At 41.9% G+C, this 16,581-nt stretch overlaps 1 protein-coding gene across 12 annotated transcripts in view; it reads right to left on the bottom strand.

The window, feature by feature from the left end:
- FOXP1 (forkhead box P1) overlaps window positions 1-16,581 on the bottom strand; it is a 549,916-nt gene that overhangs the window by 152,034 nt on the left and 381,301 nt on the right. For 3 of the 12 annotated variants that reach the window (XM_045507072.2, XM_074344465.1, XM_045507071.2), the window contains exon 1: window positions 12,828-13,288. The exons of 8 other annotated variants lie outside the window; for them this stretch is intronic. In XM_045507072.2, the coding sequence (XP_045363028.2) occupies window positions 12,828-13,013 (186 nt within the window). In that variant the 5' untranslated portion in view covers window positions 13,014-13,288. Of the gene's footprint in view, window positions 1-12,827; window positions 13,289-16,581 lie in introns of those variants that run through there. One more of the 12 variants, XM_010970598.3, reaches the window with a different exon arrangement.

The raw sequence follows: 16,581 nt of genomic DNA, 5'->3' as shown, positions 1-16,581 counted from the left end.
CTGCTAGTTTGCCGGGTCATGCTTTCATGCTAACTGGGGACCTGGCCATTTTTGACATGTATTCCATTCTCTTGGTTCAAGATGACTTCATTCTCATCAGGGCCTCATGTTCCTAGTAAATAAGTGCCATCTGTTATTTACAAATTACATTTTACATAAGCACGTTTTGCAACTTTCGAGCTATTTACATCTCAAGTTCATAGCAGGTGCTTCTATTTGGGGGGTTGAGGTGTCCCAATGTGTAGCATGCTGATCAAAGTAGCGGTTGTTCAAAAACATGTTTGCCATATTTTAAAAAACAACGAGTTTACATAAAATATGGTTTGAGTGAGCACATACACACACATACAGCAAGCTGGTAGGAGGAGGAAACATTCATTTCTTTTTTACATAACACACTTGGTGATGAGGCCTGAGATCAGAACCGAGACATGCAGGTCTTCAAAAAAATATGACGCAGTGTGATGTTTTAGGTCAAGGGTCAGCAAACTCTAGCCTGTGGACCAAATCCAGCCCATCACCTGTTTTTGTTCAACCAATAAGAATGCTTTTTACTTAATAGACTACTTGGGAAAATCATAAAAAGAAGAACATTTTGGGACTTGTGAAAATTACATGGAATGCAAGTTTCAGTATCCACAAATAAAGTTTTTTAAAATTTTTTTACACTTTTTTTTTGTTTTGGGAGGGGTGGTAAATTAGGTCCATTTATTTATTTAAATGGAGGAACTGGGGATTGAAACCCAGGATCTTGTGCATGCTAAGCACGTGCTCTACCACTGAGCTATACCCTCCCCCCACCAAATAAAGTTTTATTGGAACACAGTCATGTTTATCGCCTTCAATACCACCCACGGCTACTCTTGGGCTACAAAGCAGAGCTCAGTACTTGTGACAGAGAGTGTAAAGCCTAAAATATTTCCTATCTGGCCCTTTACAAGAAAAGTTTGCCAACTGGTCTTAAGCTGCTATCTGTATTCTGAGATTCCCAGAAGGTTCCACGGAACACAATTTTATATAAACAAAGCTTTCAATCAGTTGGCTAGAATAATTTTAGAATTTAGCTAAGATGCAAGGACGTTAACTCATTAGCTATTCTTAAGGCTCAAACTCCTTTTTGATTTTCTGAGAAGGAACTGGGACACGAAAACAAAATACATCCACGTGCACCTCTATCTGAAACCATGTCAAACTGGCTGCACATGCTGAATACATGCTTCTTCCCACAGGTAATTTAGAGCCGTTCCAAGGAAGCCTCCTTAACCTCGTGCAAGATTCTCAACACCCTCAGAATGAAAACAGCCCTGGCCCTAATGGCCAGCTGAGAAGGGCTGGTTACTTCCTGTCTTCCCCGAGAAGTTGTCCCATTTCCAGCTTCAAAGGCTGCTCTGAGTCAGCCACCCTTCCTCTAATTTCTTTTCCTAGACTCTCCCCACCCCTCAAGATCAAACCTGTTTCTCAGATAATTTCCCAGGCTAACCAACAGTCCTGCGCACATGGGGTTGGAAGGAAAAGCTAGCAATAAAAAAAAAACGCATGGAAAAGCTTCATAGGGAAGAGGTCGTGTTCTCTCCTTTATTTCTCAGCCTCTACGTACACCTCAAGTCCCTCTAGAGAGCCTTTTCCCCCTAAACTAATGTGCTATTTTAGTTCGACTCCAGCAACTAAACTACCATCCGAAAACAAGAGCTCATCATGAAACCAATCTGACAATCGCTCAGTAGCAAGACCCAAACAGAACTGAGTATGCAGGGCAACTCCATCGTCCCCTTGCTTTGGACACAGTAATCATCCCAGGGCAGGATGAAAAGGTTTATAGGTCACTTAAAAGAAGAAATGACAGCGGTTGAAAGAACCAGAAGTATTTGTACAGAACCAACAACATTCCAAGGCAGTAAATGCTCCACTAGAATGCAAAAAATATATACATATAACATACATTAAAAAGTATATATATAATTTACAAATGGTATACTTGGTTATCACAGGAAGATGGAAAAGTAAGCTGACCTCATGGAGGATTTCAGTGATTATGAATATGAAAATATGAGGTGACCAAGGAAAGAGTCCTGTTCTAATGACTGTGGAAATGTTAGATACACAAAGACAGCACTCTAGCAGACCCTCAAGTCACGTTACTGGTGACAAAAGCAAAGAACAAACAAAAAAAATACTTTCTCGATGAGAACTTTAATATACAGAGGGTAACAATGACCAACGAAAAATCATCAGACCCTTTAACAGTCTCTCTACCCCAGGCACTGCGTGGTCTAATCTATGACACTGCAAATAAGGGTGCAGACTCTGAGCATTCCCTGGAAGGTTCACTTGACTCCACCCCCGCCTCCAAAAGCAGCAGAGTACTGGATTTGAATCTGTGACCTAGAAGAGAAAAGATCTTCTGTAGCATCATCCATCCTCAGAAGTTCTGACAGCTCTACAAAGTAGCCTATATTTTGAGGGCATTCTGTAACAGCCGATATTTAGAGAGGGCGTGGCTTTTTCCACACGCCCACCGTCTTTGCAAGTGAGTTTACGAGACAATATCTGGATAGATGTGGTGAGAAATTGGAGCACAGACAGTTCCACTCCTACAGCTCTCCAATCCCACGTGTTCAAGTTAAAATCAGGAGGGACAGGAAATGGCAAAGTCAAAGTCCCCTGTCGTCATTACTGTCCTAATTACAGAAGCAGATAGGGCCATGGGCAGTGTCACCCCCTCCACATGTCGGGGTGGGGAAGATGAGGCCACTCCCCGTCACTCCCTCCACCACCTGGACCAGTGCGGTTTCTTCATCACTTCACACCAGCCTGAACCTGCATCCCCTAGCTCGACTTCCAACACCAGCTTCCTCAAACCCTTCCTGACATGATTTCCTGTTCTTTAAGCCACACACAGGATGGTTATCACTGCTTTGGCATTGAATAGTGATATTCTTCACTTTACTTTTACTTTAAAATTGAACAAATAATGCAAAGACATGAGTACAGATAGGCTGGGGAATGTGTGTGTGTCTGTGTGTATGTGTGTGAGTGTTTAATGTAGGCAATCAATTAGAACATATTTTCTTAGAAGAAAACACAGCAAAGGCCATTTTCTTCTTCTCCTTCTTTTTTTGGGATGAAGAAGGGAGTTATGCAACTGTGTCCTCGCACCACGCCACGATCTGCCAGTATCTAGTGCCGCAGGGTTCACACACCACCCCGTGCACCTACTATGGGAGACATGGACACAGAAATACCCGCGGGCTCTAGGCAGGAGGAGGCATTTTGCTCCAAGTCCCACTCCCAAAGAAATCGAGGAAGCAGACAGGAGATCAGCAAACCCTATCCTCACCTGCAGTTATGAATGACCTTTTTAATTTGTAAGGCACCTAGAAGATGCTTCCCACCAAAGATGATCAAAGTTAGTGATTTTCATGAGACAAAAAGAAAAAGGGTATCTTGCAAAATCAGCTGAAATAAGTTTAATGGCTACAAACAGTCAGGAAGTCTGTTTGAAGTCAGCATAAAACCAAAAAACCAAAAAAACAAAGCCCCACCATCATACTCCTACTCCATACACCTATTAACACAGGGCCCTGTCACCACCCTGTTGAGGCCCCGGCTGGCCGCTCCTGGCTGGAGCCGGGGCCAGACGCTGAATCACCAGTGGCAAGTCTCCGGCACCTGAGCCGAGTTTGGAGGGGTTCCATTCAGGTCCTGCCCAGGCCTGGGCCCGTCTACCTCAGGAGAGATGACAAGACCACGGCCTGGGGTGCCGTGACTGCAGGCAACACCAGCAAGGCAGTGAAGTCAAACCGAAGTCACGTTTATTACAAAATGTCTAAGATGTTAAGCTGGAGGCTGCATCAAAACCATTTTCCCTTGTTCAGCAAGGACCAGATTCTAACCAAAAATGAATAAATAAATTGGCCCAGTCCTTCTCCAAGCTCCCAAAGTAAAAATAAGGGCGTCAAATGCAAGAAGAAATGAATCAAAGGGATCTATTAACTCGCTGTAGGAACCTGCTGTTTTCTGCAATTGCCTTTTATGAGGGGGCAGCCCAGCAACTCTCATTATGAATAAACCAGATTCTTATCTTTTCATACCTTGGAGAGAGACTTGCTAATTCTGAAGAATCTGTGGAAGAATCTGGCTGGAATTATGCTCAAAATAAAGGAGAATTTTCTCTGATTTCACTAGTAACAGTGAACGCAGTTTCTACTCAAGCAAATGATGCTGAGTTCCTTTGCCTCTTGTAATGTCATCCACTCACACTCGAGATGCCCTAAGAAGAGATTAAACCCTTTTGAATGCTTTGCTGCACAAATTACCATCTTTCCCTTACCTGAATTTTGGGCAAAATGAGAATTTTGGGCAAGAGTGAGAACCAATTTCAACTGAGACAAAAGAAGTAAAAATGGGAAGAAGGGAAATATCCCAAAATATGACCAATAATCTTAAGTTTAGAAGTACTCACTCTTGGCCAAAGTTATCCAAGACAGACCAAAAAAAAAAAAAAAAAAAAAAAGTAAATGTTCTCTAATAATTTACACCTCTCAAAGCAGTCCTTGCAATGAGAAACATCTAGAAACCTCCTTGCAATGAGAAACATCTAGAAACACAGGGGCAAGTGTAGGGTCCTAACTCCCCACATTCAGAATACTAGCAAAAAAATAACGCACTGAACTGTTCACTATGTGCCAGGCACTGTGCCCGCTGCTTTACACTTAGTGTTTTCTTCCAAACATTTCTAAGGGAAGCAGGGGAAGGGTTTATGATTATCCATGTGAAGTGGAAAAATTAAGACTGTGAGGTTTGGTGACTTGCTCAAGGTCACAAATCTAGTGAGTGGTCAGGACAGAAATATGAAAACAAACAAACATTGTCTCCTGAGAACTTGATACATTCTACCAAGGTCAATGATTAGACCAAGCATGGCCACGGGGAATTCTGGCAAATGGAGCCGCGGTCCTACAGGGCCAAACACACGTGAATGTATGTGCCTCGTCCCTCTGCCTTCAGGATGAAGAGAAAGGCCTTTTTGTGGCATCACACCTCCTAACTTATTTGCCTCTTCTCCCTCCGCTAAAGACTTGCTTTTTTCAACCAGACCATCTTATTCCCAGGACTCTTGGAGCCATGGCCACATCGGTAATTCTCCTCTTCTTGTCCTCTGCCCACATTTACATGGTATCCAAGTATCTTCTCCATTCAAATCCGACCCTTCCCAGACAGATACATGATCTGACATATATGGGATTCTAAAAGAGTCGAACTCATAGAAGCAAGCAGAGGGTAGAATGGTGGTTGCCAGGGGCTGGGGGAGGGGAAACGGGGAGCCAGTGGTCAAAGGGCACAAAGCTCTGCTGTGTGAGGGGAATAAGCTTCGGGGAGCTAATGTTCAGTACGGCGACAACACTTAAAAACACTGTACTGTACGCTCGAAATTTTCTAAGACGATACATCTAAATCTTCTCACTAACCGGGCAGAGGTGATGGCTAAGTTACTTAGTCTGATTGTGGGGCTCTTTTCACAATGTGTACATACATAAAAACAGCAAGTTGTATGCCTTCGTATATACACCACTTCCTCGTGTCGCAGATGTCTCAGTAAAGGTGTTTAAAAAATAAAAGGAAATGACATCTTTAAGAATACATTCTCCCTTTTCCTAAAACTTCAATCTAATTCCCTCCAGCAGCAGAGTCCTTCCCTGATATCCCCAGACCCAGGGGCAAGTGCTGCTTGAGGATCCCTGTAGCGTCCCGGGTTTCTATGACCATGATGTCAGTCCCCGAGTAGGCAGCCAGGAAGACATGGACAAGCCCAGCTACCTCTGCTCTCCCTCACAATGAGCTGTCCTAGTGCCTCCATCTTCTTTGGGGCCACTGATGCTGCCACCATCATCCCCTGACTCTCATCCTTTCTTCAAGCCCCCAAAGGGACAAGTCCCCTGTTTTCTTGGTTCCACTGAGCCAAAGTTGGGATTCTGCAAAAAAGAGCTTTTCATAAAGCAAACAGCACAGAGGCTGAGCTGAGAGAGAGCACAAATTTCTCGTCACCATTTAAATGGTCCGGCCACTGTTCACATGCCTGGACACCTGTGTCTCTGCTCGGCCTTCGCCTGAGTTCAGTCTGCCTCTCTCCACCCACCAGCAATGGCTTTCAGGTCCAGCAGGATTTCTGGCCCCTATTTTTTCAATCCACTGTAGACACTCACATTCTACTATAGCTGCTTGCTTTTTATTGGGGTGGGGGGGTGTTAAATTTATTTATTTAAATTTTTTTTCTCTAAATGCTTCCCCCCTCACTTTGAGATATAATTAATATATAGCACTATAATCATTCTTGATGATTATATATATATAAAATATATATATAAAAATATATATATTATATATATAATATATATAAAATATATATATATATAAATATTATATATATATAAAAACAATTCCCACAGTAAGTTTAATTAACCTCTATCACCTCACATAGTTGCATTTTTTTCCTTGTGATGAGAACTTTTAGGATCTGCTCTCTTAGCCACTTTCAAATACATGATACCGTATTGTTAACTTCAGTCACTGTGCTGTACATGACAAGCCCAGAACTTATCCTTATAGCTCCTGACAACCTCCACCCATTTCCTCGATCCCCCACCTCTGGCAACCACCAAGCTGTTCTCTGTTTCTGTGGGTCTGATTATTTTAGATTCCACATACAAGAGAGATCATACAGTGTTTGTATTTCTCTGTCTGACTTACTTTACTTAGCATAATGCTCTCAAGTACCATCTCTGTTGCTACAAATGGCAGGATTTCCTTCTTTTGATGGGTAATAGTCCTGTGTATGTGTGTGTATATCACATTTTCTTTATTCATTCACCCACTGATGGACACTCAGGTTGCTTCCATATCTTGGCTACTATACATAATGCTGCACTTAACATGGGGGTGCAGATACTGTCTTGAGATAGTGATTTCATTTTCTTTGGGATGTATACACTGAAGTGGAATAGCTGGATCATATGCTAGTTCTATTTTTAATTTTTTGAGGAACCTCCATAATATTTTCTATAGTGGCTGCACTAATTTACATTCGCCCCCAATAGTGCACAAAGGTTCCTTTTTCTCCACATTCTCACCAACACTTGTTATTTCTTGTCTCTTTGATAACAGTCATTTTATTAGATCTGAGGTGACATCACACTGTGGCTATGATTTGCATTTCCAATTAATTATATACTTAAAACTGTACTGGTCCCTGGCATTGGGGATGAGGAAGGTAATAACAAAAGCTGCAATTCTGTGAGTGTTTATTGCCAGTTAAGTACTAAACAGTATAGACACACAATCTCATTTATTTTTCACTATCCTTTGAGGCATTAGTATACCCAGTGAACATATATGTAAGCAAAGGAACAGAGAGGTTCAATTATAAAGACTATGCAAGATGCGCACAGGAAGTCCTTATTAGCACCGTACCTGTACATGACAATTACTTAGTAAATGGAACTTTAATGTCCCTTACCTAAGAAAACATATTTTGTGAAAAGCAAAGATTCCTCTTCCTCAGTGATCTCAAACCACTAGCTATCCTCTTTATGGAGACACTGAGAGGATCACAGCATCCTCTACTGAGCCGAGAGGAATCTAAGGCAGACAGTGTTCATTGGACAAAAAAGCAAAGTGAGGACAAGGCGGGTGATGGAAGTCAGCTGTGGTCGCACAGATGACTTGCAACTGAGAGGTCTGTCTCCATCCACTGGCAAAGGCATGAACAAATATGTCTCAGCAAACCCTAACCCATGCCCTGCCCTGACTTTTAGAGCAATGCAGCAAGAATGGCCAGTGAGAGGCCAGAGAGCAGGCCTAGGGGGAGAGGAAGGTATCGATGACACTGCTGCCATGTCATGAAGAAGAAATGACGGCCAACATGCACTGAATGCTACCTGCATATCTGTCTCTGTTCTAAACAGAAAATTCACAGAATATGCCAAAGGTCACATGGTCTGGCAGAGAATCCCTTCACCTGTACTTGAGGAAAGACACAACCAAAAATGGCCATTAATCCACAGATCCGTGGATTTGGAATTTTTCCATTCACGTGGAAACAGAACTTCTTGCTTGACATGATAGGTCTCTAAAGAAAAATTTAGAAATGTCCAGAAGAACATATTCAGTTAACTTGAGCCACACTCAAGGGTACTTGGCAGGGAATTTTTTTGAAGATTTGATCACTCTGATCAAGGAATTAGAAACATTTTCTTAAAAAGAAAACAGTGTTCATCAGACACACAACAGGGTTCACAGAGCTGTGCTCATCAAGCGACAATGCTCTTTGGCACTTCCAGTCACCGCAGTTTAGCACAAGGTGAAACTTGAGTCTCCGGGAGTGAAGAAATAGGGATTTTCTGGGAATTTGGGGGAATTACTGACCTTGGGAGAATCACAGCATTTCCAAAGAAACAGAAGTTAGCTTTATAAAACACGAATGTATTTCTATAGAAACAGCATACATAGCGGTGAAGTTCCCATCAGCCAACCTGCCTGGATTTGAACCCCAGCTCCACCATTTGCAAAGCTGTGTGACCTTGGGCAAGTTACTGAACCTCTCTGTGACTGTTTCTTCATCTGTAAGAATGGGAGGAATTAATACATATAATATGCATAGTCTAGGGCCTGATAGCCAGTAAGTGCTTCTTAAGTAAGTTAGACAGAGAAAGAAACAGCATGATATTACTTGTATGTGGAACCAAAAAACAAAAAGAAACAAAAAAAAAAAACCCCAAAATGATACAAAGTAACTCACTTACAAAAGAGAAACAGACTCCCAGACACAGAAAACAAACTTATAGTTACTAAAGGAAGGGGAGAGGAATAAATTAAATGTTTGGAATGAACAGATACCTTCTACCATATCTAAAATAAATAGTTACTAGGACCTACAGTATGGCACAGGACACTATATTCAGTACACTGTAATAACCTATAGTGAAAAGAATCTGGAAAAGAATGTATCTATATATAACTGAATTACTTTGCTGTATACTTGAAACTAATAGAACATTGTAAATCATACTTAGAAAACATGAAAGGTACATAAATGAATTAGGAAAATAAGAAGTCAAGTATAAATCATCATCTACACATGACACTGTCAACATCTGGGAGCATGCTTATGTAAATTACTTTTCTCAAGCAAAATTGGAATCATATTTATAAGACTTTTGAAAATTACTTTTTAAAATTACAAACACATTTTGATGGAGATTATTCAAATCTAATTTCTGTGTTCAGGTTCCAACAAACAAACAGTGCTGGGAACCAAACAACCTAAATTCTACTGCCACCCTAGTCTAGAGACTTCCAGGAAAGCTTTCAGTGTAAGACTTCAAACTGCAAATGGCATGTGACTAATTGTGACTCTGCATAGTGACCCTAGGAAGGAGATCAAGACACATCAGAATTAAAAAATCACATAGTAAGACTGAGGCTTAACAGAATGTTTCAATTCTTCTGCCCAAAGCACACAACCACAGAGCAACTTCTCACCCTGCATAGCCTATGAGCAGTGTCTGTTTCCTTGCAAAGCACAAACTAACTTGATTTTTGTGGAAGTTAAATTGCCAACATCACATTGAGTTAAAGTGAAACAAAACAAAAATCAAATTTTTAGCCTGTGCCATATTTTAAAAAATATATAACTCTGACCTTTGATGCTAAAGAGATTAAAATTAAGCATGATTACTTTTCACCGGCCCCCCACTTCCACCTCCATCAACACCACACACTAGAAGTGTTTTCCAGCCCAGTTTCTGCATGGGAAAACACTTTCTCTTGAGACTGCCTGTGGTCAGGGCTGAGTATGTCACGGGAAAAAACGCTTCTCCTGGCATCTAGATCATATTCTTTCCAGGTCTGGCCTGACCATGACATACAGACACACCCGGAAACTGTAAACAATTTTAACAACAGGACATTCTCCCACCTCACAAGTGGGATCATCTCTGCAGCCTACCTACATCCCAGGAGTGTTCTGAGTATAAACGAGGCAGCATTAGTCAGGCGCTTTGATTTGCAGAGACAAAGGCCTCTGTATAAGTACAAAGTATGACTACCCAACCCAAGTGCCTTTCAGAGAGTCACCTAAGATAACCAAAAAGAGGAGGTGTAAAGGCTACTGCCTCTGCGGTCATCCTCTCCAGGACAGAATCCCCTCCCAGTGACACACGTGTGGGGCAATACTGATGGAAACTGCTCTGTGTTTGAGCGCTGGCTGCATCGTTCCCTTATATAGTCAATGGAGAGGGAATTCCTCTGTGTGCATATTTCCAATTCACATTCCAAAACAGTATAGGCCACGAAACAGATCTGAGGCTGATTTATAAGGCCTAATGTGACCAGGCCAGGCACTGTGCTAGGAGCATGGCCATCACTCGTCCAGGGTGTGTATACGTGAGGAAGCCCCTGTGCAAAATCATGCTCAAGTCATTTAAAAATGTGCCCGTGCGTGCCTGTACACAAAGGTCAGTGCGTGCCCATGAGTAAAGAATGTCTCCATGCAGTCGTGCAAACCCTGCTAGAGAATTAAAACAAAACAAAACAAAACAAATTAAATTTTAGTTTGCCTGTTTAAAAATCTACATTTAATGTGGACTTGAGTCTTTTCCTAGGGCTCTGGAGGACTTGATCTGAGATAACCAATAACCCTGCAGATCATTACATACAGGACATAATATTAAAGATAGGAAGACGTTTTTGAGGGTGTTTTGGAGATACATAAGCCAACTCTTCACGGTATACCAGCTGCCTCTCATGTTTTAAGAAAGGAGTAAAAGTTGGCCTCTAATAAATTATGCTGCACCCTCTCACAGAAAGTCTGGTATATTTCCCTTTAACTGAGCTGTTTATGTTTAGATGTAAGGTCAGAATACAGCCTTCAACAAAACTGTAAGAGCTTCTGATTTATCCAATGGCATCACTGTTTAAAACACACACACACACACACACACACACACACACACACACACACACCTCCACCATAAAAGTAGAGCTACTGAGGCAGGCATAAGGAAAGCATCCAGAAAAGCCAAACTACTGACCAACTAATCCTGGGAAATCCTGCACCATAAAACCATCCACCGCAATAGATTAATTCTCAGTAAAAGCCTGGCAAATTCTCAGAAGGCAAAAAGGCCCCTGAGTCTTAAGGGTTAACTCTCTTGCCTTTAAAAAGAAAATGACACATATAATTTCCTTTTATCATAAAACAATGCATTTATTCTTTTCTGTATGTCTGTTAAAGGGCATGGCTTTCTGAGTGGAAAACAAAACAGAACTTGGTCACATGTTTATTTGCTTCAGCTACTCCCTTCCCCTTCTGATAAATAATCAAACATGCCATCCAGAAAAAACAAAACCAGCGAGCTGGGAAATTTGATGGTCATCAAATAGACTGTGATACCAAGAAAAGCAGCCCACTGTTCCCACACTGAGTTTTCGGCCCCCACACCTACACTAACATCTGAGTAAATACCTCCAGTCACTCTTTCCATTTTCCCTGCAATTACTCCTACTGTTATACAAATTGTCCTTAAGGCAGTCACAAACATAATTTTTTTTTCTTGCAAAGTAGAACAACTTCAGAACACAAAAAAAAGCCAGCCTAGCGTGAGCGATACACGTACACACACGCGTACAGTTACTTATTTTATTTATTTAAATGTTTTTTCCATTAGAGGTGGGGACAGAGGCTATTTCTTTATTCCAATACATGCTCTTTTAGACACTGAAATTTAAGTATATTTAGTCTGGGGACTAACAAACGAGGTGGAGAGTAATAACAATTCCCCTCAGATCAAAAGAGCTAATTTTCCACTTCCTGTGTATTCCCTGACCAGTACACAGTTAAAAAAAAAAAAATTAGCACCTGGCTTACCAATTACACTGAAGTGTGTGTGTGTTGGGGGAGGGGTGTGAAAGGAGGACAGGGGGCCAGAGGGAGGTCTACATAAGACAGGAAAAGGTGGAACCCTTTAAAAAAAAAAAATGTCAAACCATGTGTTGGGAAAGTCATTTCAACAGAAAGGACCCAGAGAGCAACCGCGTCGCTGGTCGGCAGAGAGAAGCAGCAGCCCCGGTCCGTGGGCTTTCCCTGCCATACTAATTATCCACAAGGAGAATTGTGAAAAGAACCTTCCAACATCAAAGTTAACAACCATCTCAGAAAGTGAGGCAGGTTTTCTCTTTCTTCCTGCAGCCCACTCCGTTTCAACAATAGTCATATGAATGAGATAATGACCGTGCTTGTTTCAGTGGTCTGACTTTTATTGGCATGAAATTGGTACAAATATTATCAAGACCGATTCGCATGCGATGACGGTGTCGCGGTGCCTTCATCGAGGACGATCCTGCAGACGCAGAATTACCAAGGCACCCTCCCTGAACTCTCTCACTCCTGGTGATAACAGGAAGGAAAAGAAGGCAACACAAAACAATGTCACAAATAAGCAGAGCAAGGTTCTCATCTCCATTCAAGCCCCTGACGACACACGGCTGGCTGACTGTGACTGACTGAGCCGATAATATCCGAAGACACATTTGAAAGCAAGAGTGAATTAACAAGGAGTTAAGAACGACGAACTGGTCCTCTCCAAGATCTAAAAAGAAAACCGTCTTTGATGGGGCGGGGTTGGGGGGGGTGGGAGGCACAGAAAGAGAAGTAAACAAGCTGGATCATCTTATTTTGCCCTGCAGAGAAGGTCCCTGCAGGAGCGGATCCCTAGTTTTAAAAGTTTAACCCAGCAAAAATCTTCCTTTTTTTTTTTCCTCTGGACACTTACAGAGAAAATGAAGAGTTTGACCGAGAGAGCTCGTACTGTCTGCCTTTGGATTTCCGTCTTCTTGCTGTAGATAGGTTCTGGCTGTTTCTGTGAAGCGGGGGTTGCCGAGTGGTAAAAAAGATGTTTGAATAAACAGGAAGTCCTGTGCGGCTGAAGCACACTCGAGGAGAAAACACACTGGAACATTGCCCTTTGTAGGCAACCTCGGGGACGCTCGCCTTCACAGTAGCTGGCTGGGCTCTCACTAAATGACAAAGAAACCACAAGAATTCCTCAAGTAATTCTTCACTTTCAAAGTTGAAAGATCAGTTGGAGCTGGCAGGTAATTCTGAAAGCTGCATTTAGCACTTAAAGAAACCTATTCAGGCTACACTGTATCTAAATCACTCCAGGTCTGCAGGCAGGGACACAGGATCAGAAGTGTGCCCTGGCTAGACAGAGCCCTAGCCAAACACAGCTCCTTCACGCAGACAAATCCGCACCGATGGGCTTTGGGAAAACACACTCTTCACATATTTTGGAGATGACATTAACACAGGCAGGACGCTTAAAAAAAAAAAAAAAGGAAGAAAGGAGAAAGGAAGAAAATTCAGATTCTGCCGACTTGAGAGGAATTTGTCACATGTATTTTTAAAGAACACATCGCCCGCATTCCAGGGATATGCCCTTGATCTAGCTTTTGCTGCCTTTCCTTGGCATTTTACTTCTCTGCAATCAACCAAACTACCTGTTTATGTGGAGACGCCTAGCTTGCCTCCCTGAACACTCCTTAACCCGTCCCAAACTAATTATCAAAGTCCTGTCTTCCGTCACCCGAGTAACTTGACAGATACCGTAAAGAAAAGTAAACTGCTGAAGGCAGAGCAAGTCAGCTTGAAAAATAGGATGAAGAGTTGAACAGCCATATTCAATAAAGGTGGGGGGAGAGAAAAAACAAAAGGCGGGGAGGGGGAGGAGGAGGAAAAAGGACTCCTCCTGAAAATGCATTGCTGGTGTGGCAACGTTCTTCTGCCTTGGAAGCAACTGATTTGTTATTTAGTGTGGAATGCTGGAGTGTCTGTCATCCAGGTGCTAATACTCGGCTAAAATAACTCATTGGGAACTGTCAGTGGGATGTTTACATAGGCCCCAATCTTTTCTTCATAGAAGGAAATTTTTTTACTGGAATTCATCTTCTTTTGATCTCACATTCAAAGCAACGGCAGCTTGATAGACATTCAAGTCTGAAAGCAAATCCAGACGCTGAAGATAAACCGCCAGAATATGACAGGCAGAAGCATCTAAAGCTTATAAAAACCAAGAGAACAGCATGTCGCCTGAGTATTACAATAGCAGAAATCAAGAGACATATTAGGTGGAACTGATCAGCCACAAAAACAGTTCAAAAGGCAGATCAGAGAAACAGAGGACGAGCTAGGAGGGAAAAAAAAAAAAAAGGAAAGATCTGGTTTACTGCCTTACCTCCCTTCTGAGCCCCACAGCGCTTCGATGCCTGCCTCTCCACTTTTAGGAGGGGTGGAGTATCCAATTCAAGTGTTCCTGTCTAACTCAGCTCGTCAAGTTACAAACGCTGCAAATGATGACTTCCCAGAAATCCATTGCCAAGGGAAAAGGGAAAAGACCCTCACCTCAGTCAGTGCCCAGCATGCTACTATTTTATAAGCATCCCCTGCATCTGCTCTGCAATGCAGTTTCAAAAGGCACAGAGCCTGGGTGCCATGCAAGGGGGTGGCGGGAAAGCCATCCCTCAACAGAGGAGTTCTCAGTGGTCCGAGATGGGGCTAGAGACCTCTGAGCAGTATGGTTCCCTAACAAGGTGAATTAATGAATGAACACAAATGCTCCAGCCTCGGTCACACAAATAGATCGAAGCGTTCAGCGCTACGGATATAAAGCCGCTCAACACCTACTAGCTTTGAAGTCCACTAAGGCAATTTCATAAAGGAATTATCGCAAGAACTTTCTGAGAGGCACACAGTTATTTCTTTTTAAAAATAAGCCGCTTATTCTAATTAAAGTCAGTGCATATAATGAAAAAGTAATTCTCCCAACAATTTTGTACTTAGAACTGTTTGTTAACAAACACTAAATGCGAACAGGCAGCATCAGGTTAAAGGGCAACAGAATTCCACATTATAATTTAGCCTGCGGTGACTCCTGATGGCGAACACCTCCAGGGAGGGCACAGCCACATCTTCTCTGCGGCACCCTTGGATTTTGAAAACTAGCACTCCCCCCTCGCCCCCTGGTTCTGGCATAATAATAACCCAACAGGGAAAAACGAAGATTTAAAAATCGACTAACCGATTTCAAAAGCTGCAATCAGTTCTGGGTTTGTCTCATGCAAGCAAGATTCCTGGGTAACTCAATGACAAATGTGAAAAAACAAACAAAACAAACAGGCAAAACAAAAACTCTCCTGGATTCTAAGACTATTTTGTAAAAGGCACCTTCTTCAGTCCTCCACAGCACAGCCATCAGATGCACTAAGGATACATTTATTTGTCTTTCAACTGCACTAGTTCAGTGTATGAAAGTTGCCACTCTTCTTCTCCAAGCTTTAAAAAAATAAATAAAAAGTGACTCTTAATACTTACTCCCCCAAAGTCTGCCAACTAAATATTCTACATGGCTGTAATGATTACATTTACCCCAAACAGGGAGGTTTACCATGGAAGGCGGAATGCAAAGTTCCTTATATATTACAAAATATATTCTTCCTATGAAAAGAAGGCTGTCACTCCCATGGTGATACAAGGTACAGCAACACTCCATTTCTCATGGCCATTAAGTCTTTTTAAAAAAAATCTGCCATGTATAAAGACCTTCATTAGTATAATTAAATGACTGTTGGGTTTTTTTGATATAAACAACTTTTGATCTGTCATTTCCAAACCTCATAATAATATCATTAAAGAGCTACCATTTTTAAAAGAGAAATTGTCTGCTCAGGGCCATGGAAGAGTAGCCATGCTCTACGTGGCTTCCTCTCTCTCTTTCAGACTTCTCCTAGACTTGAATGTCACCGTAGACCTTGAATCCTTGAATGTGAAATGGCTTCACGCTAATTGCTCTAATTGCTTGAAGATGTGCAGGCAGGTGAAACCCGATCCCCGTGGCCATTGTAGAGACCAAGAACAACACCGGAATGTTTACACAGTGGTTTGATTTTAATAGACAGAAGGGCTGAGTTTAAGACAGCAAAAACACAGCTAATAGGTGACCCCTTAATGTAGTCCTCCTTTAAAAAAAAAAAAAAAGACACACAACAAAATACAATTTCATGTTCTAAAAGGCAGTGTCCTAAATGCCAAGGTTATTTGCTTGACTCTTGGAGGGAGTATGCGTTACGCACCTGACATTTACACCCGAAACTCTACCCTGAATACTTTTTTTTTTTACCTTAAAACAAAAAAGCACTTTATATGTCAGTCACCTTACAAACAGATTATGACTGTATGGTATTTCTAAGTAAGTGCACTCATTTAAATTTTAAATTGAATATTTTTCACTACTGCAAAACTCCTTGTCCCTTAAAGGAGAAGCCTTATATCTCCTAATTTATTCCTTTGGTTCTCCTGCTCCCCCTCCACCCCCACCTCCATTTATGGAATTTCTGACCCTTGTCCATTCCTGCACTGCAGCTACAGTTGAACCCAAACTCCCTTGTGTGGATGCTTTAGATAAATGTGCATCCTTTGGGTGCCCTTTTTCTTTGTAACTGTGTGGGACTGGTCTGCTTCTCATCCACAGG

The sequence above is a fragment of the Camelus bactrianus genome, chromosome 17, assembly GCF_048773025.1.
Source record: "Camelus bactrianus isolate YW-2024 breed Bactrian camel chromosome 17, ASM4877302v1, whole genome shotgun sequence".
NCBI lineage: Eukaryota > Metazoa > Chordata > Mammalia > Artiodactyla > Camelidae > Camelus > Camelus bactrianus.
Note: the sequence above shows the minus strand (reverse complement) of the source record. Positions and strands in the feature narration are given on the sequence as shown.